Raw genomic sequence first — 26,330 nt, 5'->3', positions numbered from 1 at the left:
GGATACTATTTTAAATAGGTTCTGTGTATGATCGCATTTGACTGAGGATCTCATTTAGAACACATTTAGAACAAATTTGGGTCGCTACCCGTCATGGTTTGCTTAAAGCCTGAGAGCCCAAAGCTTCTAAAAATAAGGTTACATAACAGTTTTCAAATTAAACATAGTGTTGTAGACAGCCTTTTATGTCACAAAAATATTTTAATATAATAGTTTTGCTGTCAAGCTGTTCATATCCATGCGTGAGTGCTTAAGTGTGCTTACATAGTAAATATGATATACACAGTCTATATATACTGTGTATCTATTTTTGTGTTTGTTTTTTTTTACTTTATTTATTTATTTATTTATAAACATAAATGTATTTAACTATATTAAGTCAGCTCAGTCGAACCCGCTAATTGTCATTTACAGACCTCCAGGGCCGTACTCTGAATTTCTTAGTGAATTTGCAGATTTCCTCTCAAACCTAGTCGTTTCTGTAGACAAAGTGTTAATTGCTGGAGATTTTAATATTCATTTTGAAAACCCAGAAGACCCTCTGAGAACAGCATTTATGTCCATACTGGACTCGGTAGGAGTAAATCAGTGTGTAGTAGGACCCACTCATAAAGCAGGTCACACTTTAGATTTAATAATATTATTCGGATTAAGTATAAGAAATTTATTCACAATTCCACTATCTAAAGTTATCTCAGATCACTATCTTGTCTCAATTCAAGTGTGTCACAGAAATAATGTACGCACAGCGTTCCAAAATCTTTTAAATTAGCAGTTATTAAACCAATAATTAAGAAACCTGACCTCGATCCCCGTCAGCTGTCCAGTTACAGGCCAATATCAAACCTCCCCTTTATCTCTAAGATTCTGGAAAAGATAGTAGCGGAGCAGCTATGCTCATATCTACATAGAAATGGCATACATGAACTGTATCAGTCAGGATTTAGGCCTCATCACAGTACAGAGACAGCACTCGTTAAAGTAGTAAATGACATCCTATTGGCCTCTGATCAGGGTTGTGTAACTATGCTTGTATTACTTGACCTCAGTGCAGCTTTTGACACCGTTGATCACGCTATTCTTCTCACAGATTAGAAAATGTAGTAGGAATTAAGGGTACAGCCCTCTCCTGGCTTAGATCCTATCTGACCCATCGTTATCAGTATGTAGACTTAAATGGTGATTATTCTGCATGTTCTCTAGTGGAGTTTGGCGTTCCGCAGGGTTCAGTTTTAGGTCCACTGCTTTTTTCCCTTTACATGCTTCCTCTGAGCAACATAATCCGTAAGCATGGTATAAGTTTTCATTGTTATGCTGACGATACACAGTTATATGTCTCAGCAAAACCTGTTGAGAAAAAACAGCTTACTAAAATTGAGCAATGTGTGCAGGACATAAGAAATTGGATGCTAATTAACTTCCTTCTGCTAAATCCGGATAAGACAGAAGTTCTAGACATAGGACCGCATACAGCTAGGAGTAAAACTTTAGATCACACCGTAACTGTAGATGGCCTTTCTGTTCCATCAAATGCAACAGTAAAAGACCTTAGTGTGATTATTGATTCCAGCCTTTCATTTGAAGCTCATGTAGATAATATTACCAGGATAGCATTTTTTCACCTCAGAAATATTGCCAGGATAAGAAATTTATTGTCACTAAACGATGCAGAAAAACTAGTTCATGCTTTTATCACCTCTAGGTTGGACTATTGTAATGCCTTACTGTCTGGTTGTTTAGCTAGATGCATAAATAAGCTTCAGCTAGTCCAGAATGCAGCAGCGAGAGTCCTCACTAGAACCAGAAGATATGAGCACATCACCCCTATCTTATCTTCACTCCATTGGCTCCCTGTGAAATTTCGCATTGATTTTAAAATACTACTCTTGACATATAAAGCATTAAATGGTCTCGCGTACCTGAGCGAACTGCTAGTGTACCTGAGTTTCCGCCACGCCTACTTCGATCAAAGGATGCAGGCTGCTTGTCAGTACCGCGTATTATGAAAAATACAGCTGGGGGCAGAGCTTTTTCTTACAAAGCCCCAAAATTATGGAATAGTCTTTCAAATAGTATTCGGGACTCAGACACAGTCTCAGTGTTTATCTCGTCACATGGATGCCCCGTGTGTCTCTCTGGAATGCGTCTGGGGTCTGGGGATGATTCTCTCTACCTAGAAAATGGTTCTGGCCTTGACTGGTGTTGGCAACTGTTTCTCTGGGGACTTGACAGTTCGATAGTTCAGGACTGAAACTTCTTACAAGTCTACCTGGGTCTTCAATAACTACCTGGACTGCATATTAACATCAATTAACATCAGCTATTATAGCTGAACTGGCTTCCACCCTACACACTGTATAAATGCAGATCATTTACTGCTTTCTGTTTCTCCCAAATAAGGATGGGTTCCCTGTTGAGTCTGGTTCCTCTCAAGGTTTCTTCCTATTACCATCTCAGGGAGTTTTTCCTTGCCACTGTCGCCCTCGGCTTGCTCACCAGGGACAAACTGACCATTTTGATTCATACAAATTCACATTTCATACAAACTTAAATAATTCTTTTGACTGTGTAAAGCTGCTTTGCGGCAATGAAAATTGCTAAAAGCGCTATACAAATAAAATTGAATTGAATTGAATTGAATTATTTTCAAGTAACCCCTGCAGCAAGAATGCAGCACTGAAATGACTTTATATTTCATTTAAATTTGAACATCTGGCCATGTCACGGCATAGTAACACTCCTTTTGGTAGGCCCATACAGTAAGTAGTCGAACTGTCAGATAATTTTCATATATTTTAATTTTATATTTAATTACTAATTGCAATATCTTTTGAAATTACAGTCATTTCTTACAGAGTCCCTTTATATTTACAGTTTCAAGAGGAATCAAAAAATTAACTAAAGCTACAGCTTTATGGCCAGGTTTTTGCCAACAGGTGTGTTGGCCTGTTTACTTCTTATTTAATGACACAATAAGGAGATATAAGGTTACATTTAGTAATGGAATCTGTTGATGGAAACTAATTATACTGACTATAAAACTTTTAAACATTTACATAAATATAAGGTAACTATGCCCTAATATTTTACAGAAAAAGTATTATGTAAAATAGTTTGGGGCAAATTATTTTTTATACTTCTTATTACTTCAAAAATCAACATAACATTGAAAAAAAATCTTCAGAGTGGCAAAATGGACAACTAGGCAGTTATTTATTACTTACTTACTGTAAATTTAGATCTGAGCACAAATACACTTAATGTTACTGCCTTAAAATCTGACATGTATGTAGTTAAAAGGAAAAAGAATCATGCATAGTTACTGACTGCCATTGGCATCACTGTAGGCAATTTAGACAAATGTTAATGAAATATTTTATACAGTACACATACAGTGTACAGACATTTATATAAAGATGTAAAGATGTGAACCTTTTGGAAATTCATGGTTTGCATGGTCTGCATTAAAATGTGATCTTCATCTTAATATAGTCAATAGTATTGACAAATATAATGTGCATAAAATTATAACACAAAAAAAAACTGATCTTTCATGTCTTTATTCAGCACACTTATTCAAATTAGCAGTGGAAAAAAAAAAGAAGTGAACCCTTGGAATTTATAACTAGTTGACCCCCCTTGGCAGTAATAACCTCAACCAGACGCTTCCTGTAGCTGTGGATCAGACCTGCATATTGTTCAAAAAGAATTTTAGCCCATTCGTCCTGGCAGAACTGCTTTAACTCTGTTATATTCTTTAGACGTCTTATGTGTATGAATCTCTTCAAGTCATAACACAGCACGTCTATTGGGTTGAGGTCTGGGGTCTGACTTGGCCACTGCAAAGGGCAGATTTTGTTTTTTTGAAAACATTATTTTTTGGATAATTGTCCTGTAGCATCTGTAGAGTCCTGTAGAGTTTCAGCTAACGTACAGACATTCTCACATTTTCCTGAAGAATTTTTAATACATTTGGGAATTCATCTTCCCCTTCCACATTCCACTGTGCCAAATTTGCTACCGACCTTTCCTGACGTCAACTGATTTAAAATCGGCTCTGAAGCCATTGAAGTCGAGTTCGATTAATTTTTCAATCGTTGTGTCCCCACATCGAGCAGGTAAGGATTTAAACAAATTAGCAAGAACATAAAAATAACTGCATTTTGACACAAGCAAAAAGGAATCTGTTATCAACATAATAATATTTCAATATCCGGCCATTAAGGAAGTTAACAATGTTCTAGCGAGCCCTAAATAACGGATAATGAAACTGTACTGTCACGACCAACATAAAGCAAAATTAAAAGCAGAGGTGTTACAGAGGTGTTAACAATATAACAAAGACCTCATATCTAGGGTTACATCAATAATAGAACCCAGAAAACAACAAAGCACAAATATATACTTGCTAAATAAATATATACTTGCTGCCTTTTACAAAATGAAAGTGGGGGCCGATGTGAGCAGCTTTTTTTCAGTCATAAATCCGCAACCATGTTCCAGCCAGGTCAAATAATTATTCAATGCTGGACACAAACAGCAAAAAAGCATGACTATTATTTAAATAATAAAAAAGCCTGTGTGGATTTGTGTGACAAGTCATTTTTCCAAATTACTCTAACTTCTTTCAGCTTCTTGAAAATCAACAATTCTTGATCATAAATGGTTTCAAAGCTCTTTTTGGCAAGGCATGGCCCGCATAAGCGTATTCTTCTTGTGCGGAGAAAACTCAAAAAGTTTGAGTGGTTTTTATCAGTCAAAGTAGCTCTAGTCCCCACCTCCAAACTCATTTTCTTAACTAGACTCCATTTATGCTAACATCTGACTCCAATTAGCTTTTTTGAGGTCACTATCTCAAGGATTCACATACTTTTTCCACTAGGAGTGCATGGTTTTTATGGTTGTTCTCAATAAAAACATGAAAGATCAGATGAGTTTTGTGTTATTATTTTAAGCACATTATATTTGTCAATACTTTTGACTTAGATGAAGATCAGATCACATTTAATGACAAATTAATGCAGAAAGCCATAAAATTCCAAAAGGGTAACATACTTTTTCTCGCCACTGTATATAAAACCAATCAGAAGTTTGGTCACAATTCTATTTAAGTTTTCTACATCCTAAAACAATACCAGACATTTCAAAATTGTGAAATAATACATATTGAATTAAGCACAGTCAGGTTTTTTTTTTTTTTAGTTTTGGGGGTTTTTAGCCACGAAGGTCAGCTGTTTTGGAAAAGTACTGGTAGTCCCTGAAATATTAACGAGTTCCGTTCCGAGAGCATGTTTGTAAGTCAGATTTGTTCTCAAGTGAGGCTTATACGCCTTTGACATGAATATACTGTACACTATATAAAAAAAGCACACAAATCCATTTGACTAAATTCCTGTCCCCTTTCCCCACACCGTAATTGCGCCTAAGGAAACGAATTGCACACGTGAAATGTAACAGTGGTCTCTCTGTGCCTTTACATAGTAAGGGGAATCCCGAAAACCAGTTTGTCTTAGAGCTGTTATCCACTGTACTATGAACTCTGTTTTGTTGAGGATTTTCTGAAATTAGGATTATTCACTATCAGGACAAATTTACAGAACAACCATTTGCTATCATTGTGATTCATGGAAACCAGTGAAGCCGACTCATTTCTCTCACACCCCATACGCACACGCATACAATACCAGACTTTGAACATTTTATACATTAATTTACACACTAAAAATATTATATATAATTGGCATCTGTTGCACTGCAGTAACTATTTTTTGTACAATACACATGAGCTACCTTCATGAATTGTTCGCATCTACGAATGTTCGTAGAACCGTAGTCTGTTTATATGTGTGGAAATTTATAACTCGAATGTTCGTAAGTTAGGGTCTACCTGTATTGTCAAATGCATTGGCAAAACTTATCAAGCACTATGATAAAACAGTTATAATAAAGAAATTGACTTCACTAATCATTGAAACATTAACACAGGTATTGTACACATTTAATCTCTACAAAGGATTTAGTCCATTAACACAGTGGAGATAAAATAAATAAGAGAAAAAGAAGAAAGTAAAATATTAGGCGAGTACATAATACTTACCGCACTTTCTCATAGGCATACCTGTATGGCAAACCAAAAAAATAATAAGTACATCAGTAAGTCTGACCAGAAGTCACCAGTAAGTCTGAACATAAGTGCAAAGACCAGATCTGGTCCTAAATGACAACACGGTCTAATGGTTTTGTACAACACAACAAAAGATAGTAAATATGCTGCCATATTACTGTAACAGTTGTGATGCAGTTGCCATGCTTAACAAATTTAACAAAAAGCATTCATACTAACAAATACAGATTATTAAATACAAATACAGATATAATTGTTCAAAGGGCATCTGTCTGAAACTAGAGATGTGCAGCAAGACTGGGATCCCATGACATGTAGAATGGATCTGAGCTGGCAGACAGATATAAAGCTAATGAGATAAACAAGACCATGTACATTCACATTAAATAATGCTACTAGCTAATTTATATTTTAAGAACTAGACCATTAATTTATTAGAATATACAACAATCAGCCACAACACTAACACCACTGTGAGGTGAACTGAATAACATTGATTATCAATTACATACAAGTGAAGTGGTGGCAGGATCATGAACACCTATGGCTCATCTTTGCCTGTGGAAAGCAAAGGCTAGCTCGTCTGGTCCGATCCCCCAGAAAAGACAAAGTAGTACTAATTGCTATAAAACGTCATTGCTACTTGTCCAAGTTGCTCAGATCCTTGCACATTTTTCTTGCTTCCAACACATCAACTTCCAATTAACCACTTGCAGCCTAATATATCCCTGCACCCTGGATAAATGATACTACTTGTGCTGCCCGAGGTTCATGTAGGAGAGCTGAGTGCAAGCAGAAAAGAAGACAAAATACATGTTTTTTGAAACTGTAAAGAGCAGCTTGGGTGACAAAGTATTGTAAAAGGCAAGAAGATAAAATATTTCTCAAGCACCTTTAAAAAAAAAAAAAAAAAAAAAACTGTACCAAATCTCATGCACTGTTAATGCTATTTTAGATCCCAAACAACATGTGTGTCCTGAAATGCCCTGAAATTTGAATCCCCTGAAAGATGCGAGTTATTTTTAAAATGTTTTTCTGGACAGGAATAAGAAGATCCTTACTAGATTATTTTCTTATAACTGACTTATTACCTTAGGGTTGCATAGCACGTTGGTCAACTTTGTTGTGTTTAATTGTGCCTTATAAATCAGACCGACTCTGAATCTGAATAATATTTATATTTATATAATAAAATGAAAGAGCCATAAAAAAAAATTAAACAAGAAGTATAAAAATTGTAAAAGATATTCTTTAGTAGCAATTGTTATTTGTGTCCTATGCACATATAACGTACCTACAGTACCTAATTTATTTTTCTTTTTTTAATGATTAATTTTATTTTAAGTGAACCTGTGGTTCCCCCCGGGTTCTGGTGTTTCTGGTGGCTGTAGTAAAGCCCATAGGTCCCCGCTATGATAGCAAGAACATTCACAGAATGTTTACAGAACAAGCTGGAAGTGTGCCCAGTGTGCCTGTCGCTTTCTGTATCTTTTTTTTTGTGTGTATGAAATGTGCAATACAAATAAACTTGCCTTGCCTAACAATAACAATAGTACGGGTCCTCTACCAAAAATAATGAATTAAATATTTTAACTGACAATTGTCACGTTCTGTTGGATGTTGGACTGTGGGCATGGTGTTGAGGCATAGACGCAGAGGGGGATGAGGTGTAACAAAGTCTTTAATAATAAACCAAACAAAACATGAACAAATGAAGTTGGCTTTACTTGGGAGCATACTATAAACAAAACCAATAAAACATCCACAGACTCAGGATTACACAATCGAATACAATACAGACAAGGGATACAAACCAGACGAGACTAGACCAACTAAACAGACTAGAGGACTAAGCAAGGGACTATACATGCGAGGGGCTAAACACAAAGACAGGCTTGGCTAGGCCTACTAGCTGTTATGCACATTAGCTGCTAAGCTAGCTAGTAGCTAAACAGACTAATTGCTAAACAGGCTAGTAGCCAGAGACCCAAGGGGCGAACAGACTAGGTACACAGCAGACTAGGTATGAAACAGGCTAAGAACTATAAAGGTTAGTGGCTAAACAGGTTAGTACCTAAACAGACTACAGTATAATCTAAACAGACTCAAAGACTAAACAGAGTAAAATCTAAGCAGGTTAGTATTTATACAGACTAAGAACTACGCATGCAAAGCAGTGGCGGCTGCTAGCTTTTGAAACAGGGGAAGCTCATATTAGGACTTCATCAAATTCAAATTCATTATGTTATTTGTACGTAAATCCTGGCTAGTTTCCCCTTCCACGAGCTACTTTAATTATATGAACGAACTAACTTTACAATGCTGAAACACTGAGCAAAGTCAAGAAGGCTATAATATGTTTTTTTTTTTATTATTTAAAGAATGATTTGTACAAACAAAAATGGTTTATATCAATAGCAAACAATACAGAGTGCAGCAGTTCATCGTAGCACTTCACCTGCAAATCCGCATGGGCAGTGGCGGACTGGCCATCTGGAGTACCGGGAGTTTTCCCGGTGGGCCGCTGGCCAGTGTGGGCCATCCCAGTCAGTACGCAAACATATAAAAAATGACGGAAACCATAATATTGCATCTTTTTTCTACTTATATGAATGAGTGCGGGAGAGAGAGGTTGATTTACGACAGCTGTTTCGGGAGTGTAGTCCAGTGCGGAAGATGCATTGTGGGTAATGCAGTCCAGTGTGTGTGAAGTTGAACGCGAATGAGAGATGTAAGCTGGGATATAGTCTGAGTTTTGTTTTCTTTTCAGTACTTTTTAGTTGGATTTAAGTGCGGGAGCCACCCGAAAGTTTGTACTATAACCTGACAATGGGACTGAACTTGAATCTTTGTAGCGCTGATGTATACTGAAGACATGCTGTCAATCAAAAAAGGGGTTCCGCCCTTTAAACAGCTCCTCCAATCATCATGCAGCAGCCCAGCGTCCTGGACCGCCCACTGCTCCATTCATCCCCAGAGACGCTAAGCGTCCGTGGGCGGGACATAATCGCAGCGTTTATCCTATGATCGTCTAGTTTCAAAGCACTAAAAAAAAATTGTTTAAAGCAGCCACATTGTAGTCAATAAACGCTGGGCTTCAACGGGGAAATGCACTGTGACGCTACGGGAAAGTATGAGAAGAAAATCAAGTCAGACGACCTGCTATATCTAACTGATTCTGAACGAACTCGTCTTCGAGATGAACGTTTTCTAACGCATTTTAGTCAATAAAATGTTAATACAATAGTACATAATTTAACCATTAATTTTGTGACATTATAGGAGAAGCTGAGCTTCCCTTGCAGTCTTAAAGAAATCGCCACTGATGCAAAAGAGGGTTACTCAAATGGGAGGGAAACACAAAAGGCTAATTCTCCTAGAGGCTAATCCTGCTAGGAGACACAAACAAAGAGACATACTAAATTAAGACAAATATAAACTTAACTTAAAGCTCCAGAAACCAAAAGGCCAACCATAATTAAACAAACTAAAACAGAACATAACCAGATAGAACAAAGGCCCACTTAACACACTCACATTAATGCTCGACCCAGTTTTCCAGAACAACCAGCTATTTATTACGTGACTAATAAGCTACCTTGTTCAGGTGAGCACCCGCATCACCTGACCGAAGTGCCTTCTGGGAAACTGAGTCTACCAACAAAAACTACTAAATAAACACAGTGCCCTTTAGTGGGCAACCCTCACAACAATAGTCTCAACTACCATGAAAAATATTTTATTATTTTTTACTTTTTATAAAATTTTTATTTTATTGACAAACAATATATTTAAAATCTAAATGTCTTAAAAGACATTCAAGAAATTAAATATAATACAATATATGTATTGTAAAAAAATTTTTTATAAACTTCTATGTTCAGTTACTTACAATTTGCCATTGGTGGACTGCTTTTGCACATCATTGCCCCTAAAGTAGACAAGAAAAAAATAGAAGGTTACATTCTTTATGTGCCCTGTATGAGGTGTTTAGGCATAAAAGCACTAAACTTATTAATGATAATCATAATGATTCTCGTGTTATTAGACACCAGGTCAAGTAAATGTTCTTAGTGAAAAGAGTACTAACTCATTGTATGAATTCTTCTTGTCACCAGTGGTCCTTTCACAGCTTGTCCACTGCCCTTATTGACAGCTATGAAGGCAGTGTGTGAGCTGCTCACTCCAGACTGTTTACTCAGTTCCACCACTCTGGCCTTAAGAGCCTCTTTATCAGCTCCATCATCCTGCTCCTCCCTTTCCAAGCTGCGAATCAGAGAGCGACCACCCAACCTGTGGATGGCCAGTCTTCTCACACACACACACACACACACACCTGATTGATTGACAAATAAACAGAATCAATAAATGCTACTTTATTGTGTTGTTATTTACGAGTAAGACTTGATTAGAATTTTTGATTTTTTAATAATTGTACTAATTTGGGTGGAAAAGTCTTTAGCCTAAGATCTGGACTCTGTGGTGGCCAATCCATGGGTGAAAACGATGTCCCATGGTCTCTTTTACAATTTGAAAAAATGAATCCCAGCATTGTCAGCTTGGAATATGCCTGTACTGTCAGTCACAGCAAATCCATTGCTGGAAAAACCTGGCGATTCAGTATATTCAGGTAGTCAGTTGACCACATTTTTGGGCAGATAACATTGCTGAATCTAGACCTGACAAACTGCAACCCCAGATCATAACACTGCTCCCACAGATGTAGGAACTAGGAACTAGGCATGATGGGTGCATTACTTTATCCGCCTCTCTTTTTACCTTGATTCGCCTGGAACAGGGTAATACTGGACTCTTCAGAGCACACAACCTTTTTCTAATGTTCCACGGTCTATTCTTTATGTTCCTTAGCAGCACATTGAAATGTTTTTTTCTGATTAGCCAGAGCTGTTAATCCCAATCTCTTGGGTTCTCTTTGCATGTGGAAATACTCCTACCTACAGTAAACTATTTAACATAGCCATAGGATCTATGTTCTTTGTTTAAAAAAATTATACAGTATGATCACATACATATACATAATAATCAGAAATTAAAAAGTTATAAAAGGAAACTTCTTTTTTGTACTACTGGTAGCAGTTACCCTCTATTCTCAATAGGTTTTAGGGAGAAGTGGACAGTGTTTGAGATTTCTTGATCTCCTAGGTGGTACCGCACTGAAATCTTTCCACTGGTCTCTCGTTTCTGACAGTCCTATGGACAGAGAAAGAAGCTCTGTGATAATGACCAAATTCAGTCATTTCCTTTTAAGAAACTCACAACTGAAGCAATTGTATAAGGCTTATTTTCTTTCATTCAGTCGGAGAAAAGTGCGATAAAGTTCTCACCTCTCCTTTCAACTGAGCATAAATCAGTGCTCTTTGTCCATGGAAGAGGGCTTTAATCGGGGGGCTCAGACGTGTGAAAGACAAATCAGTCCAATCCTCAGAGATATCAGTTACTGCTGGTTGTAAAGCAAAGCGAAGAGACTGCATTACCTAGCATTGGGTATAAAAAGCAATTAATAGTTAATTAATAGAAAGGAAAATGAAAATTTAGAAATATTTCCCAATACACCTTGTCGTCTTTAGCTAACAGAAAATTGTTGTAGATGATAATCTGTTGTTCATACTATAGTTGACTGCTTACTATAAATATCATAAACAATGAGTCTTTCTACTTTAGTTAATCACTCTTTAATTAAAATTGCATAATTGTTGACACCAGTAGCCTGTTTTTTAAAGCATTTGTTCTTTATTTTTGTACAGCCTTACTTTGGCCTGCATGCGATCTGTTCCTGAGATGAATTGGGCGTGGCCAGAGCCGTTCTCAGCCAATCCTGTAATGAGCGCAGAACTTGCTCCTTCACCAATCCCGAATGAGAAACATCTGTTTAAACAAAGATGTGTCAAAAAAAACATCAAAAGCAAATTCACTGTCAGACAAACTAAGCTAAGAATAATGACCAATGGAATTGTGATATACGTAAAAATTAAGTACGAGGTAGTATGACATGACCATGATTCATAGCCTTCATTTTATATTTATGTAAACGTACAAGACAAAAAATCAGCACAATGGAAAACTGACTGTCACATACCACACGAAGCATACCAAGCATTGCAGACAGAGCCAAAAAGGAAAGACATGTCTAAGACAATGGTCTTAGAGAACCAGTTTTTGCAGTACATCAATCTGTGAAAGGTTAAAAACCATTTCCAAACAATTTGAAGTTTAACATTCTAAAATGACAAAGATTATTTAAAGCATTTAAAAAGCATTTGCCAATCTTCCCAGGAGTGCAAGTACCAACACATTCAGGGCAATGCGCAGAGAAATAATATAAAAACAAAAACCCAAGAGCTACACCTCATACTCTCAGGCTTCACTAGGAGTCTTCACTTTTAAAGTCAATAACAGCATCAATCAAAGAAGACTATACAAGCACAGGGTGTTTGTAAGGGTTGCCAGGAGAAAGGCTCTCCTAAAAAGACATTGGGAGTGTGAGTGTCTTTAAACAAATGAGGTTCAAAGCACTGCACTTGAACAAAGCACAAGCCGTCCAGAGCAATGTACTGTACCATGGACAGATGAGACAAAGTGGAGTTATTGGGCCTTTATGCCTAGTGCCATAAAAGTTGGTTGAAATTCAGTCATAAAACAGGACAATGATTCGAAGCACACCAGTAAATCTATGGCATTATATTCAGGCCACATTCCTGAGCACAGTTTCGACATTTTGAGAGCAAACAAAGCACTCCATGAGCCTGCAGTGTCTCATCTACAGTACATGCTCAACAGCTCGGTTCTATGCTTGCAGTATCTCCCCTGCGTGTTCAACATGTTTTCCGCACACAACATCTTTTTTCTGTGCGCGCTCGACTTTGCCTGTACGCTCGCTCTACTCTAATCACAGATTTTCACACACTACTTCTGATTGGCTGTTTCTTCTCTATCAGCTGGCACTGCAATATCTTCTTTATATGCAATAATGCACATTATTTTTTTAACAGTTATCAAGATGAGTCTGCTACTTATACAACTGTATGTACAGTTTTCATGAAGGGTCTAATATGAGGTGCTGTAATTGGTGATTTCTTAAAAAACTTCTCCTCTGCAGCACAGTTAAGTTTTGGTCTTACTTTCCTGAGATGGTCTTCATGAGAGCCATTTTTGTCATGATGCTTGATAAGTTCAAGCAAGTAAAATCTCCAGTATTATTCTAGAATGCAGAAAAATAAATCCAAACTGGTACTGTACTGGACTGGTACTGTGTGTATCCCATGTACGCCCTGGTTAAGAATAATCCTCACCTAAAGGATTATTAGGAACACCATACTAATACGGTGTTTGACCCCCTTTCGCCTTCAGAACTGCCTTATTTCTATGTGGCATTGATTCAATAAGGTGCTGAAAGCATTCTTTAGAAATTTTGGCCCATATTGATAGGATAGCATCTTGCAGTCGATGGAGATTTGTGCGATGCACATCCAGTGCACGAAGCTCCCGTTCCACCACATCCCAAAGATGCTCTATTGGGTTGAGATCTGGTGACTGTGGGGGCCATTTTAGTACAGTGAACTCATTGTCATGTTCAAGAAACAAATTTGAATTGATTCGAGCTTTGTAACATGGTGCATTATCCTGCTGGAAGTAGCCATCAGAGGATGGGTACATGGTGGTCATAAAGGGATGGATATGGTCAGAAACAATGCTCAGGTAGCCCGTGGCATTTAAACGATGCCCAATTGGCACTAAGGGGCCTAAAGTGTGCCAAGAAAACATCCCCCGCACCATTACTCCACTACCACCGGCCTGCACAGTGGTAACAAGGCATGATGGATCCATGTTCTCATTCTGTTTATGCCAAATTCTGACTCTACCATTCAAATGTCTTAACAGAAATCGAGACTCATCAGACCCGGCAACATTTTTCCAGTTTTCAACTGTCCAATTTTGGTGAGGTTGTGCTCTTTTTCAAATTTGTAGATGAGTGGTACCCGGTGGGGTCTTCTGCTGTTGTAGCCTCAAGGTTGTGCGTGTTGTGGCTTTACAAATGCTTTGCTGCATACCTCGGTTGTATTGATTGGTTATTTCAGTCAAAGTTGCTCTTCTATCAGCTTGAATTAGTCGGCCCATTCTCCTCTGACCTCAAGCATCAACAAGGCATTTTCGCCAGAGGACTGCCGCATACTGGATTTTCACACCATTTTTTTTAAACCCTAGAAATGGTTGTGTGTGAAAATCCCAGTGAGCAGATTGTGAAATACTTAGCAGACTGAGCAGATTGTGAAATACTTAGACCAGCCCGTCTGGCACCAACAACCATACGACGCTTAAAATTGCTTAAATCACTTTTCTTTTTTCTTCTGACATTTAGTTTGGAGTTCAGGAGATTGTCTTGACCAAGACCACACCCCTAAGTGCATTGAAGCAACTGCCATGTGATTAGTTGATTAGATAATTGCATTAATGAGAAATTTAACAGGTGTTCCTAATAATCCTTTTGGTGAGTGTATATAGCCCGTGCACGGCAGGCTGTGGTGCACTGGGTATTCTGGTGAAATTCTACTTTGGCCAGCATTGACTTTTTTTAGTGATATGTACTGCATTCGACCTTCTGTGGGATCAGACCGGAAGGGCTGGCCATAGACATGGGTATGCCTTTGGTGTCCATGATCCTGTCAGTTTACTTGTATATATTTTTTGATAACATAAACACATTAACATTGCTCATGTGGTGTCAATATTATGGTGCCCATGAAGTTAATAACATTGATGATCGCGTTACAGAGGCACCTGTCAAGGGGCGGGATATATCACGAGTGGCCTCTTTCAGCAGGATAATGCACCTGGACACACTGCAATCGAAATTGTTTAGAAACGGTTTGAGGAACATGACATGAGGAACAAAGACTTCAAAGTGTTGACTCTAAATTCATCTGTCTGACTCATACAGAACTTAGGACTCACTGAGAAATACAGCCAATCTAGTTTGTAGGAACTTCATCATGCAACGCAATGACCCAAGCACATTGCGCACAGAGCAAAGAACTTTGTCAGAGGAAAAGGTGGAAATCTGGTCAAGTCAACCAGATCTTAACCAGTTAAGCATGCATTTTACCAGAAGAGGAGAGAAACCCTTCAAAACAAACAACAACTAAAAGAAACCTGGAAAAAATAAGAATGGAACAGTTTGGTGATGTCGGTGGGTTTTGGGCGAGATGCAAATTTTGCATTTACATTAATTGACCACCTAAATGCAAAAATTTCATTCTAAATGCAACCAGCAGGACTGATTATCCCATCATCTGATCATCAAATAGATCATCCCATATTCATTATGTCACATCATCATCCCTCTTCATCCCTTATTTTTCTCAAATTTACTTCAGTTAATACAGTTGCAATACCAAAAAATGGCATTGCTGTTCCAAAATATTTGGAGGGGAGTGTGTTGAGCCATTTATTTACTCAAATTTCCAGCAAATAAAATAAACACTTCAAGAATGGTTAAGCTTAAATAGCACATGCCTGTGGAAATCAGCATTTTCTCTCACAAGGTGAAGAACATCTTTGGTGTTTCCTACTTCACCATCTGTAAATATAAACAGCTAAAAAGAGAGAGTCATTCTGTTAATAGAACCAGAAAATGTTACAAGTTTCATATAATTTACTCAGTTATCGTGCTGTTGTTTTACCACATTGAATTTTTATGGTAAATTATTACTCTGGATCAGACATTCAGATGAAGGGCAATGTTACCTGTTTTGGGTGGTTAGGGATGCAAGGTTGTTTGTATATGTGTATCAGAGGTCGCAGAATCTCTGTGCCCCCCATATTCGCTTGCATTTCGTTAACCCTCTTTACAGCCTGATCCATAGTGTCCTGACTGTACTGTACACTTTTCCTAAAGCCAGAGAAACATACAGCAAACACAACAAAACACATTTAACAGTCCTGTGTGGTTTGATCCATGCTTGTATATGATTAATGAACTAAATGACAGAAATACTAAATTTGTTCATGTGAGGAGTACTCACGGGAAGAAGGATTCAAAGTTAGAGCCAAAACCATAGACGTTGAAGTAAGAGCCCATGGGAAGACTCTTTAGCAGCAGGAGCAACGTGTCCTTAATACATCATTATTTACATAGTCAGGATTATTATTTTTTTCAATCTAAATTCTTTTCATGAGAAAAATCTATTTTACACAGCTGTTATGATGACATAAGTTGAATAATTATCTGTTAGTTCTGAGCCTTACCTTGGCACATTTGATGCGCGGTTGTGCACCTTGTCCATTATGCATGCTGCAGTCCATACTGCCAGATCTGTCCATAACAAACACAAACTCACCACAAGATGTGGAGGACATGACCGACTCAGGAAACTCTGGATAGAAACTGACCATGACTGCGGGATCTCCCATTAGAGTCCCTAACAAGAGAAATCAATAATCAGAAGAGATAAAAAGAAACACAAAAGACAACACAAATTTCTCCAAAATCCATACATTTTTCCTAAAATTTCAGGAGTTAAAATATAATTTTGTTTTACAAAACAAGTGTGACATTTTTCTAATTAAGTTTTGAAATTACTCCATTGACTTTAGGAGAAGTTATTATAGAACATATTAATTAATAGATTCATACCTTGCTGGCCTTCAGGAGCTCCAGCCTCCACTATAGCGGTGAGCTGATGGGGATTCTGATAATATACATACAGCTCCACATCTCTGTCAAACTTATGACCTGCAGAAAGGCTCACCTAAACACACACACACACACATTCAATTTAATTTTAATTCATAGGGTTTAATATGTTGCTGGTCCACCCTTTGCAGCTATAACAGCTTAGGACAAGGTTTAGGAGTGTGTTTATGGGAAAGTTTGACTATTCTTATAGAAGCGCATTTGTGTGGTTAGACACTGATTAGGATGAGAAGGCCTGGCTCGCAGCCTCCACTCTAATTAATCCCAAAGGTGTTCTATAGGGTTGAGGGCAGGACTCTGTGCAGGTCAGTCAAGTTCTTCCACACCAAACTTGCTCATACATGTCTTTATGGACTTTGCTTTGTGCAATGGTGTGCAGTCATGTTGGAACAGGAAGGGGGCATCACCCAAAAAAAAAAGTTGGGAGCACAACAATGTACGCTGATTGAGAGTTCCTTTCACTGAAACTAAGGGGCCGGGCTCTTGAAAACTCTTAAAAAAAAAAAAAAACCCACATCATAATACCCCCTTTACAACTTCTTTATCTTTCTCCTGGCAACCACCAAACCCAGAGACCCCTGTGCTTTATGTGTCTCAGCATCCGCTGGCCCTACTCTGTAATTCTACACAGCCTACCACTTCATGGCTGAGTTGCTGTCGTTCCCAATCGCTTACACTTTGTTATAATACCACTAACAGTTGACTGTGGAATACTTAAGTTGCAAGGAAATTTTATTACTGAGTTTATTGAACTGGTGGCATCCTATCACGGTACAGTACCACGCTGAAATTTAGTGAGCTTCTCAGAGCGACCCATTTTTAAGAAATGGACTGCGGTGCTTGATTTTAAACACCATGGAAGTGATTGGAACAGTGATTGAATTCAATTATTTGGATGGGTAAGTAAATACTTTTGGCAATTTAGTGTATTTTAGGTATGATGGTGCTTTCACAAAATCCTTTTGCATTTTAAAATGTCATGTGTATGAGTTTTTTACATAAAGAACAGGACAAAACTGAACTACAATGAGTCATACTTTAAGGAAAACATACTTCAGACCATATTTTAGAAGTCAAATTTTGTTACATTTCCTGCCCTGAAATGCACATTTACACAACTTGACTGTACAAAACTATTGACCAGTTATTTAAACAGATTTATATGTATAAATAAATGAAGAATAACAAAATATACATCATGCAAACATAATAAGGGAGCACATACTACAGTATACAGTATATGTGCATTTTACATATACACACACCTTTGCCTTTGTGTGCTCTGTGTTGAGGAATGTCAGGGGCTCTAGTGGACATTTGGACTCCACTTTAGTGATGGGGTTTGGAGAGCTTACTTGTGCAGTAAAAGAGAGAGAATAGGGAACACCAGTGGAACTTGATGTTATCTCTGACACTATACCACCACCTGTACCTGAAAATGAGACATATATTAGCATTATTTTCACTGAAATATTGTTCATTTTACTGTGTGCATGATTGATCAACAAAATTCCTTAAAATAAGATTTAACAATGATGTGTGTCAGACATTTTCCAAATATTTGAGTTTAGTATGTGACAGGAGGTTGAGTGCTAGTGGTGAGTGTGAGTGAGTGTGTGTGTGTAGGCAGTTTGCATTTTCAAAGAATTCCTATTTCCTCCAGTCTGATTGGCAAAAAATCCATCAGTCATCAGCTTATTTGCATTTAAAACTGCAGACAGTAAAACGGCATATTTGAAACTGGAGGGAAACAGGAATTTGGTGATGCTAGAATGCATGATTTGTATGGTATTTGAGCTGGAATATTAACAGAGACATTTTGGACCTCTTAGACTATGATTAATTCATTATAAAAATATGGCATGTAAAATTTTATTATATAGTTTGCCAAACTCAATGAATATTCTGTCATTCTGTGTGTGTGTGTGTGTGTGTGTGTGTAATACCGGCTGGTGAGTAACGAGGATTGAGCACTGCAGGCAGGCAGAATTGCAGTGAATGATCAGCCTGCACACTCAGCTCAATGATATAGATGAAGGTGACGGCTGCACTCTGGTGTGGAGGCAGAGACCCCACACTCAGCCTGAACACATCCACAGACTCCTCACTCTCCTCCAGCAGGAAAGCCTGTTGACCTGAACTCAGTGCATCATCGTACTGCTCCCGCGCCTGACACAAAAAGCATGAATTGAAGAGGCATTCCTGTTAATTCTCCATTAGCCAAGAACAAGAATCAAGAAACAAGAAGAACACAGGTACAGACTCAACGGGTACTGGGCAACTAAAGAGATAAATAAAAATCACTACTTTTTTTCCAGTATTTATCTGTGCAGTTTTGGTTAGTCCGTGGTCACAATAGCCTCATCCTCAGTGCTTAGCAGTCACAAGTGGAACTTTTTTGCTTCATCTTGTTCATATTTTAGTAAAACATACTTGTGTCTGCAGCAGTGTAACAATATGGTAATATCAATCAACATAATATTAATCTTAGTGAAATAATATAGAAGTAGGTAGAGAGTATGACAAGTCATAAAACATACTAGGTTCACTTAAAGAAGAGAAAAGCAGACAGAGTATGACAGGTCATAAAACATACTGGGTTCACTTAGAGGTGAGATAAGAAAAGCAGATAGAGTATGACAGAGCATAAAACATACTGAATTCACTCAGAGGTGACTCAGTCAACCCTGTTATTTTTTTTATAAACTAAGCAAAAGAAGTGTAAAGATAATAGAAAGTAATTAGCAAGAAAAATTAATTATAATAGGAAAAAATATAATCACTTGGTACAGATGACGTAGGGAATCAGATGACAAGGTATAGGATGTAACATAATATAATAGAAAAACGTAAACGGAATGGGAGAATTCCGTGGGAAAAGTTTGCCTATAATGGGTTAATCATTTGGTAAGGAGGGAAAAAAAAAGAAGTAAAGGAGGAGATAAGGCATGCATCCCTCCCCTTGAAAACTGTATATAATGAGCCTGCATGTGCAGTAATTGTCAGACAGTCCGCTCTTGATCATGCTTGGATTTATGACCTAAACATTCAAATGCGGCTCACTTGGTTTTATTGCGCAATAAATCCTGCTTACTTTATCCAGATCGGCACAGAATCCTGAGTCATTCTCTGGTTCTTTTGACTTGAGATAGAGCTTTTGTTTAATGTTTTATAATTAGGTAACATTAACAAGTGGAAGACTAAAAATCTCTCACAATCTTACGCATTTATTATGGTCTAATTTTGTGTTTCTGTTCACCATGATTGTACATAGTGCTTTTTTAAATTACTGTCGACTTTCAATCAGCTTAGACCAGTCTGTTAATTCTTCACTCATCCCTTTTATCAACAAAGTGTTTCAGCCTGAAGAGCCTCCACTTACAGAATGGTTACAGACTGTTGTGAGTAAAAATTACAGCAACAGTTAATGAAATACTCATTTCAACAACCATGCCACGGTTATGGAGACCACATTTTTCCCCATTTTGATATTTAACATGAACAGTGACTAAAGCTCTTTGCCGACACATGCATTATTTTATGCATTTTGCTGCTACCACATAATTGGTGAATTAAACAAATAATTGCATGAATTTAAGGGTGTACAGGTGTTCCTAATAAGGTCCCTAAAGCAGTAAATGTATGAGTATAAGAAAATAATTCCTGGAAAAAAAAATGTACTGCACACAGCCAGTAAAGGGCCTTGAAAACATTTTAACTTTAACTTTTAATCACTGTTATGATGTCTACCCATGGGTTAATTAATGAATAGGTCGGGATTGTTATTGTAAGATGTCAAAAGTTTAGGGTTGAAATTGTCTCACTCACCTCCTGTTTCTCCTGCACCTCAGCCACTATCTCCTGATCTGCAATTTTGGCACTGAATTGGCAGAGGGCAGCTCCTGAAGGCATTGGGAAGACAAATATAGCCTCCAGGGCATGCTCTTCCTCATTTTTATATTGCAGGGTGGAGGTCACCGTTGCTACATGTCCCTGAACCTGCAGATCCACCTCAATGTGCTTCAGTGGCACTAACCAGTAAACATACAGAACACTTACATTAAACAGAAGCCATAAAACTTTAATAAGAGTGTGTGGGGAACATAAAGATGTCAATTGATTTAACAATATGCCTCGGCTTTTCCTTGACAAAATATCATACAAAGAAAGATTTTAAAATCAGTTGGTAAAATTCATGGTGCTAGAGGGTCTCATATACTGTATTTTACTTTTTAATTCTTTTTTTTAAATAGTTGGGGCTTACAAATTAAGTAAATGCAGAAATCATTCATGGGAATGCTTCAAATGCTTAGAAATGTATTTTTGTGTAATTAATATGTGCACTGTAAGTAAATGGTTATGTATGCCATGTGTGATAAGTTAAAGAGAATTCTGTACAGAGTACAAAAAACAATTAAGGATATTTGAAATGACTGAAACTAAGTTAAAAACTCTTGAACACATTATTAAAATGTGTATGTACTGTGCTTAACCTTTAACTTGGAAGAAATGTGGTTAAAAAAAATCTTGCATTGAGATCACTTGAATTTTAAGTAAAGTTGCTGGGTAAAAATAAATGATAGCAGATCAGATAAAAGCAGAATCAATGATATAAGAACCCAGCAAATATTTGGACAACTGATGACCGTTGAAATTACGTCCCACCAACACGTTCCGTCATGGTTGAAAAATAGTTCCAAAATGAAAGTTGAACAGATGTGTTTGACATTATCTGATTCAAAACAGATGTCATAAATGGTAATCAACTGTTCAAATGTTTGCTTTGAGGGAACATATTAAACAGCACTTAGCTAAAAGTCAAAGTAACAGCTACAGTATACATGCAAACCGAGACAACTGCAGACGTGTACAAACGTCTCTGAATGCATTTTTAGGAAATGTTCTGTCATATTTTTACCAAGTAATGTCTTATTTGGTAAAATCTTTACCAATTAATGCAGTCCTACAGCAACTGTTTTTGGCCATGGACACGACGCTGTCGGACCAATGTTTACTGGAAAGTCACAGGATTATGACTAACTTAGTTACTCAACTTGTGACCATCATGTGTCTGATGAGTCCAGATTGACCCTAGACCAGAGTGATGAGTGCATCAGTGGGGTTAGTGGGGAGGTGCATGTGATGCATCCAGAGGCTACTCTACAAGCCTCTGAAGGCAGTCTTAGGACCTGGGGTGGCTTCAGTTAGTCAGGTTCAGCAACGTTACGTGGCAAAAAAAAAAAAAAAAAGTCAGCTGATGCCCTGAATGTTAAAGTGTGGTTGTGGGAGCATGAGGAATCATTTTTGCCCGAGTCATGATTCCATTTATTCTGCTTGCACTTCTGCTCCAATGTATTTTAAACTCGTAGTTTGGGAGGCTAACAGATGAACAGGCTAACAGGGACAGATGATTCAGCAAGGCTGCTTCCGCATACAAACATGGCGGAAGCGAACTACAACTCCCAGCAGTTCCGTTCCAAATCACGCGCACACCTGCGCCAGGTGCAGAAATATAGTACAAATCAGCAAACGAGGAATTTGGTAAAGTATACCGTACGCTTTTGTGAGTTTATCAGCTCGGAGCCTTATTACCCTGACTGCTTAAAGTGATTCATTTTGTTTCCTTACCTGTTTCAAGTTTACGATTTTACGTGTTTAGTTTTCTGTTGTATCAAACGAGCTTCTCTTATCTGCAATTGCATCCACATGTAAGTTTCCCTCTGACATGGTTTTGCGTTATTATTTTTATTGTAAGTGTAGTGCTTTATCTAACAAAATGACTAGTTAACAATTAGTCGTGTTTACTGTAGGCCTACGTGTCTTTGTCTTTGGAGCCCATCGTCATTCAAAAGGTGTTTATTAAAGTGTAGAAGAAATACAAACCTTCATGTAATTAACATATTCACACATTTGCTCTTTTAATCTATGTAATGAGACTTGTAAACAACTAGAAATAAAATATTTTAATCTTACACTGTTTGTACTGTAATAATAATAATAATAATAATAATAGTAATCCTACCTGGCTCTTTTTTGGTTGTCAGCAGGCCACAGTTCACCATTTTGTTCTCCTTATGTAGAAATACTCAGACAGGGTGGATGTCAGGTTTTGTATCTCTGCTTTTCAGTCCACAGTCTAGTTTGACGACATACTAAACTAAGCAGGTTATTTCAAACACAAGCAAAACACGGAAGGAAAATGGACATGTTGTGATGTACGTCACTGCAGGCAAATTCCCTCATCTGCCCGGAATCAAGGGGGCGGGCGGGGAATCGACACCCAGCTGTAGGCGGAAGCTGAAAGTGTTTTAATAAACCCTTGGCTTTCCCAGTTATTCATGCAGGTTTTAAAGTTATGTTTTGGTTATTAAGTTCAGAGTAATCCTCGAATAAAAATAAATTCATGCTTGTAACGAGTCAGTGAGAAGTAAATGCGCAGGGTTCCCCCTGGCGGATAGTAGAGGACCTGCAACTTTAGAACTGCACGTTAAAAGATAAATTAATAAATACATGCATTAGAAAATTAAAGATTGACACTGACCAAAAATGGTTCTTCCAATTTGCATTTTACATATGTAAGAATGTATGTTAAAATGTAGAGAAAAAAAGGAATAAAACCACTATAGCAAATTCAATGTGCTGTATATACGTTGAAATAATTGAACACAGACAAGGCTGATCCTGTGTTCCCGCGCATCTTTGGCAAAGGCTAATGAGTATGCAAAAGTATGTCCCTATTTTAAAAACATTTGGTCGCAGTAAGTGGTTAATAGTGGATCTTAGCTTCCAGATTTTCAGTCTTGTTGGAATTTCTGTGAAGGTCAGGCAAACATTTTTGTGCACAACAGCTAAAAAAAAATACGAATACAGATTTTGGATTTCTTTGGAAACCGATCAACAGCTGACAGCAGCACCTGGAACACACATTATGATAGTCTAAGTGAAACATAATAAAGTGGAGAAAACATGCACAACAATAATAAAATTGATTTTATTTATATGAATCTTTTTCATGAGAGTGTTAAGGATGGTGACAATCTCCCAACCAGGGCTGGTTGGTAATCTGGCATACTGGGCATTTTCTGGTGGTTCATGGGGTTGATGCAATGTATTATTATTTTACAATGTATAATACCTTTTTTTTTTTTGGCTCATCATACAGGGACAGTGGCCCTTTGACACATTACTTTAGAGCCAGAGTGATGGGCAGAATAAGGAGGAGAGAGTTGGTCTCTCTCTAAAGAGTAAAGAGTAGCTCCATGATAACAGGAACTTGAATGGAAAGGTGGAGCAGCCCATCCGTGTGTGTGGTAAACAGTTTATATATAGTGCATCTCAATAAATTAAAATGTCATGAAAAAGTACAGAAAAAGTATTTTCTGTAATTTATATTTAAAAAAGGAAGCTTTTCTATATTTAAGATTTGTTACATGTAAAGTCAAATATTTCAAGGCGTTTTGTTTTAATTTCAAAGGTGAGTTTTTCTGCTTTACCATATAGGACACTAACCAAATATAAAGTTGTATTTATCAATAATATACAGTTCAGTTAAAAAAAAAAATTCATTCCATTCTGAAAATTTTTTAAAAGCCCAATAACATTAAATTTTAAAGTAATGAACATTAACAGTGACTGGTTGAAACATTGGGTGGCACACAGTGATCAGCTCAGTTTTAACTGCACAGATATAAAGCACAGCTTCTGTATAATTTGCATTTTAAACAGTATACTAAATATATTTACTATGGTTAGTTTCATACACTATTTATTTCTGTACCATTGTAAAAAAATATGATAATTAGAGGCAAATATTGTGATTCTAATTTTTAATTAGGCCATATAAACAATAATATTTTAGTCATACTATCATACTATTATAATATGAAATATTCTTGCTACTAAATATTCCACAGTCAATTGCTAACTACTGTTAGTTGTATGCGATTGGGAATGACAGCAACTCAGCCATGATGCGTCCGGTCGACGAGTCTGGGTTTGCCAGTTGCCAGGAGAACTTATGTACTTGTGAACAGGTGAACTTGGGTACTTGACTTGTCTGACTGCTTTGTGCCAAGTGTAAAGTTTGGTGGAGGGGAATTATGATGTAAGGTTGTGTTTTGGGAGTTGGGCTTGATTGGCTTCTTAGCCCCAGTGAAAGGTTCAGCATACCAAGACATTTTGGACACTTTTAAGTTCCCAACTTTGTGGGAACAGATTGGATAATGCCCCCTTTTTGTTCCAACATAACTGCACACAAGTGCACAAAGCACTTGGTGTGGAAAAACTTGACTGGCCTGCACAGAGTCCTGACCTCAACCCGATAGGAACACCTTTGTTATGAATTAGAGCGGAGACTGCGAGCCAGGCTTTCTCATCCTAATCAGTGTCAAACCACACAAATGCGCTTCTGAAAAAATGGTTAAAAATTTCCAAAACCACACTCCTTAACCTTGTGGAAAGCATTTCAGGAAGAGTTAAAGCCGTTATCCACCGAAGGGTGGGCCAACATAATATTAAACTCTGTGAATTAAGAATTGGATGTTACTCAAGTTCATATGCATTCCATGTAGTTTATGCGTGGATCAGATCAACCTCTGTGGGATGTTCCTGGTCTGCACAGAAGAGCTACACAAAGAAAGATGTCAGAACACACAGTGCATCGCTGTTTTGGTGGCAAAAGGATGGACCCACTCAATATTTGGCAAGAGGTCACAATGTTTTGGCTGATCAGTGTAATCTATATAGGTCTACAGATTTTTTTAGATTTACATATTATTATTATTATTATTACTGTTGTTGTTAGATTTTTAGATTATTATTAGATAACATTACAATATTTTTAGAAAATCTGCTTAATCATTTTTAACTATTAAATAAACAACTATTGCCTTTCTGTGGACATTACTCTGATTGTTTGTAAAACTAACGTCTCTTAAAATGAAGCATTTAATAACTTGTACTGTATGTACCAATATTATGAAATTGTGGCAAAAAGTTTCATTTTGAATGTAAATTGTAACGTTTCATAAGTTTTGACAGACAGATGGCAGACAAAGACCACAAATGGGTTGACTAGCTGCCTTTTGTGCATCTAGGGATCCCTTCTAGTTAGAAAAGCAACTAAACAGACCACTTTCTTGATGATGATGATGATGATGATGAAGCTACTCACCCACTGTGTTTATTTTGTAGAGGCACAAGAGAGTTCTATTTCTTAATTAGTTATGCCATGTTTATATTAGTTTATTAAATGCATCTCTGCTTGTATGAAAGCCCTTGTGGTAAAGGGTAAATTCAGACATATTGGGACAGTTAAACCTAGCAGATGTATTGTTTCCAAGTCACTTTCACAGGGTTTTAAATTATTAAATATGTTCCAAATTTACTGGGACAGTCTTAATAGACAGTCACAATATGTGAAGACAGCTAATGTTAGTCAGTCAAATGCAGGGATGGATGTATGAATCACTCCACAACCTGGGGTTAAATAATGCA

General features: G+C 37.3%; 1 protein-coding gene across 9 annotated transcripts in view; it reads right to left on the bottom strand.

Annotated features, from left to right (window-relative positions):
* LOC128505412 (von Willebrand factor A domain-containing protein 5A-like) overlaps positions 1 to 23,223 on the bottom strand; it is a 29,979-nt gene extending 6,756 nt beyond the window's left edge. For 2 of the 9 annotated variants that reach the window (XM_053475852.1, XM_053475869.1), the window contains exons 1-15: positions 22,858 to 23,216; positions 20,664 to 20,866; positions 18,782 to 19,004; positions 18,101 to 18,267; positions 16,776 to 16,890; positions 16,388 to 16,560; positions 16,165 to 16,253; positions 15,887 to 16,031; positions 15,656 to 15,735; positions 11,896 to 12,010; positions 11,470 to 11,619; positions 11,226 to 11,335; positions 10,215 to 10,432; positions 10,017 to 10,055; positions 6,098 to 6,118 (exon numbers count right to left, since the gene is read on the bottom strand). In XM_053475852.1, the coding sequence (XP_053331827.1) occupies positions 6,098 to 6,118; positions 10,017 to 10,055; positions 10,215 to 10,432; positions 11,226 to 11,335; positions 11,470 to 11,619; positions 11,896 to 12,010; positions 15,656 to 15,735; positions 15,887 to 16,031; positions 16,165 to 16,253; positions 16,388 to 16,560; positions 16,776 to 16,890; positions 18,101 to 18,267; positions 18,782 to 19,004; positions 20,664 to 20,866; positions 22,858 to 22,897 (1,888 nt within the window). In that variant the 5' untranslated portion in view covers positions 22,898 to 23,216. Of the gene's footprint in view, positions 1 to 3,294; positions 3,342 to 6,097; positions 6,119 to 7,722; positions 7,804 to 10,016; positions 10,056 to 10,214; positions 10,433 to 11,225; positions 11,336 to 11,469; positions 11,620 to 11,895; positions 12,011 to 15,655; positions 15,736 to 15,886; positions 16,032 to 16,164; positions 16,254 to 16,387; positions 16,561 to 16,775; positions 16,891 to 18,100; positions 18,268 to 18,781; positions 19,005 to 20,663; positions 20,867 to 22,857 lie in introns of those variants that run through there. The other 7 variants (XM_053475835.1, XM_053475843.1, XM_053475818.1 and 4 more) reach the window with 6 other exon arrangements.
* Between the last annotated feature and the right edge of the window lie 3,107 nt (positions 23,224 to 26,330).

This window comes from Clarias gariepinus, chromosome 2 (genome assembly GCF_024256425.1).
Source record: "Clarias gariepinus isolate MV-2021 ecotype Netherlands chromosome 2, CGAR_prim_01v2, whole genome shotgun sequence".
Classification (NCBI taxonomy): Eukaryota; Metazoa; Chordata; class Actinopteri; order Siluriformes; family Clariidae; genus Clarias; species Clarias gariepinus.
The sequence above is the reverse complement of the archived record's forward strand: the minus strand, read 5'-3'. Positions and strand labels throughout refer to the sequence as shown.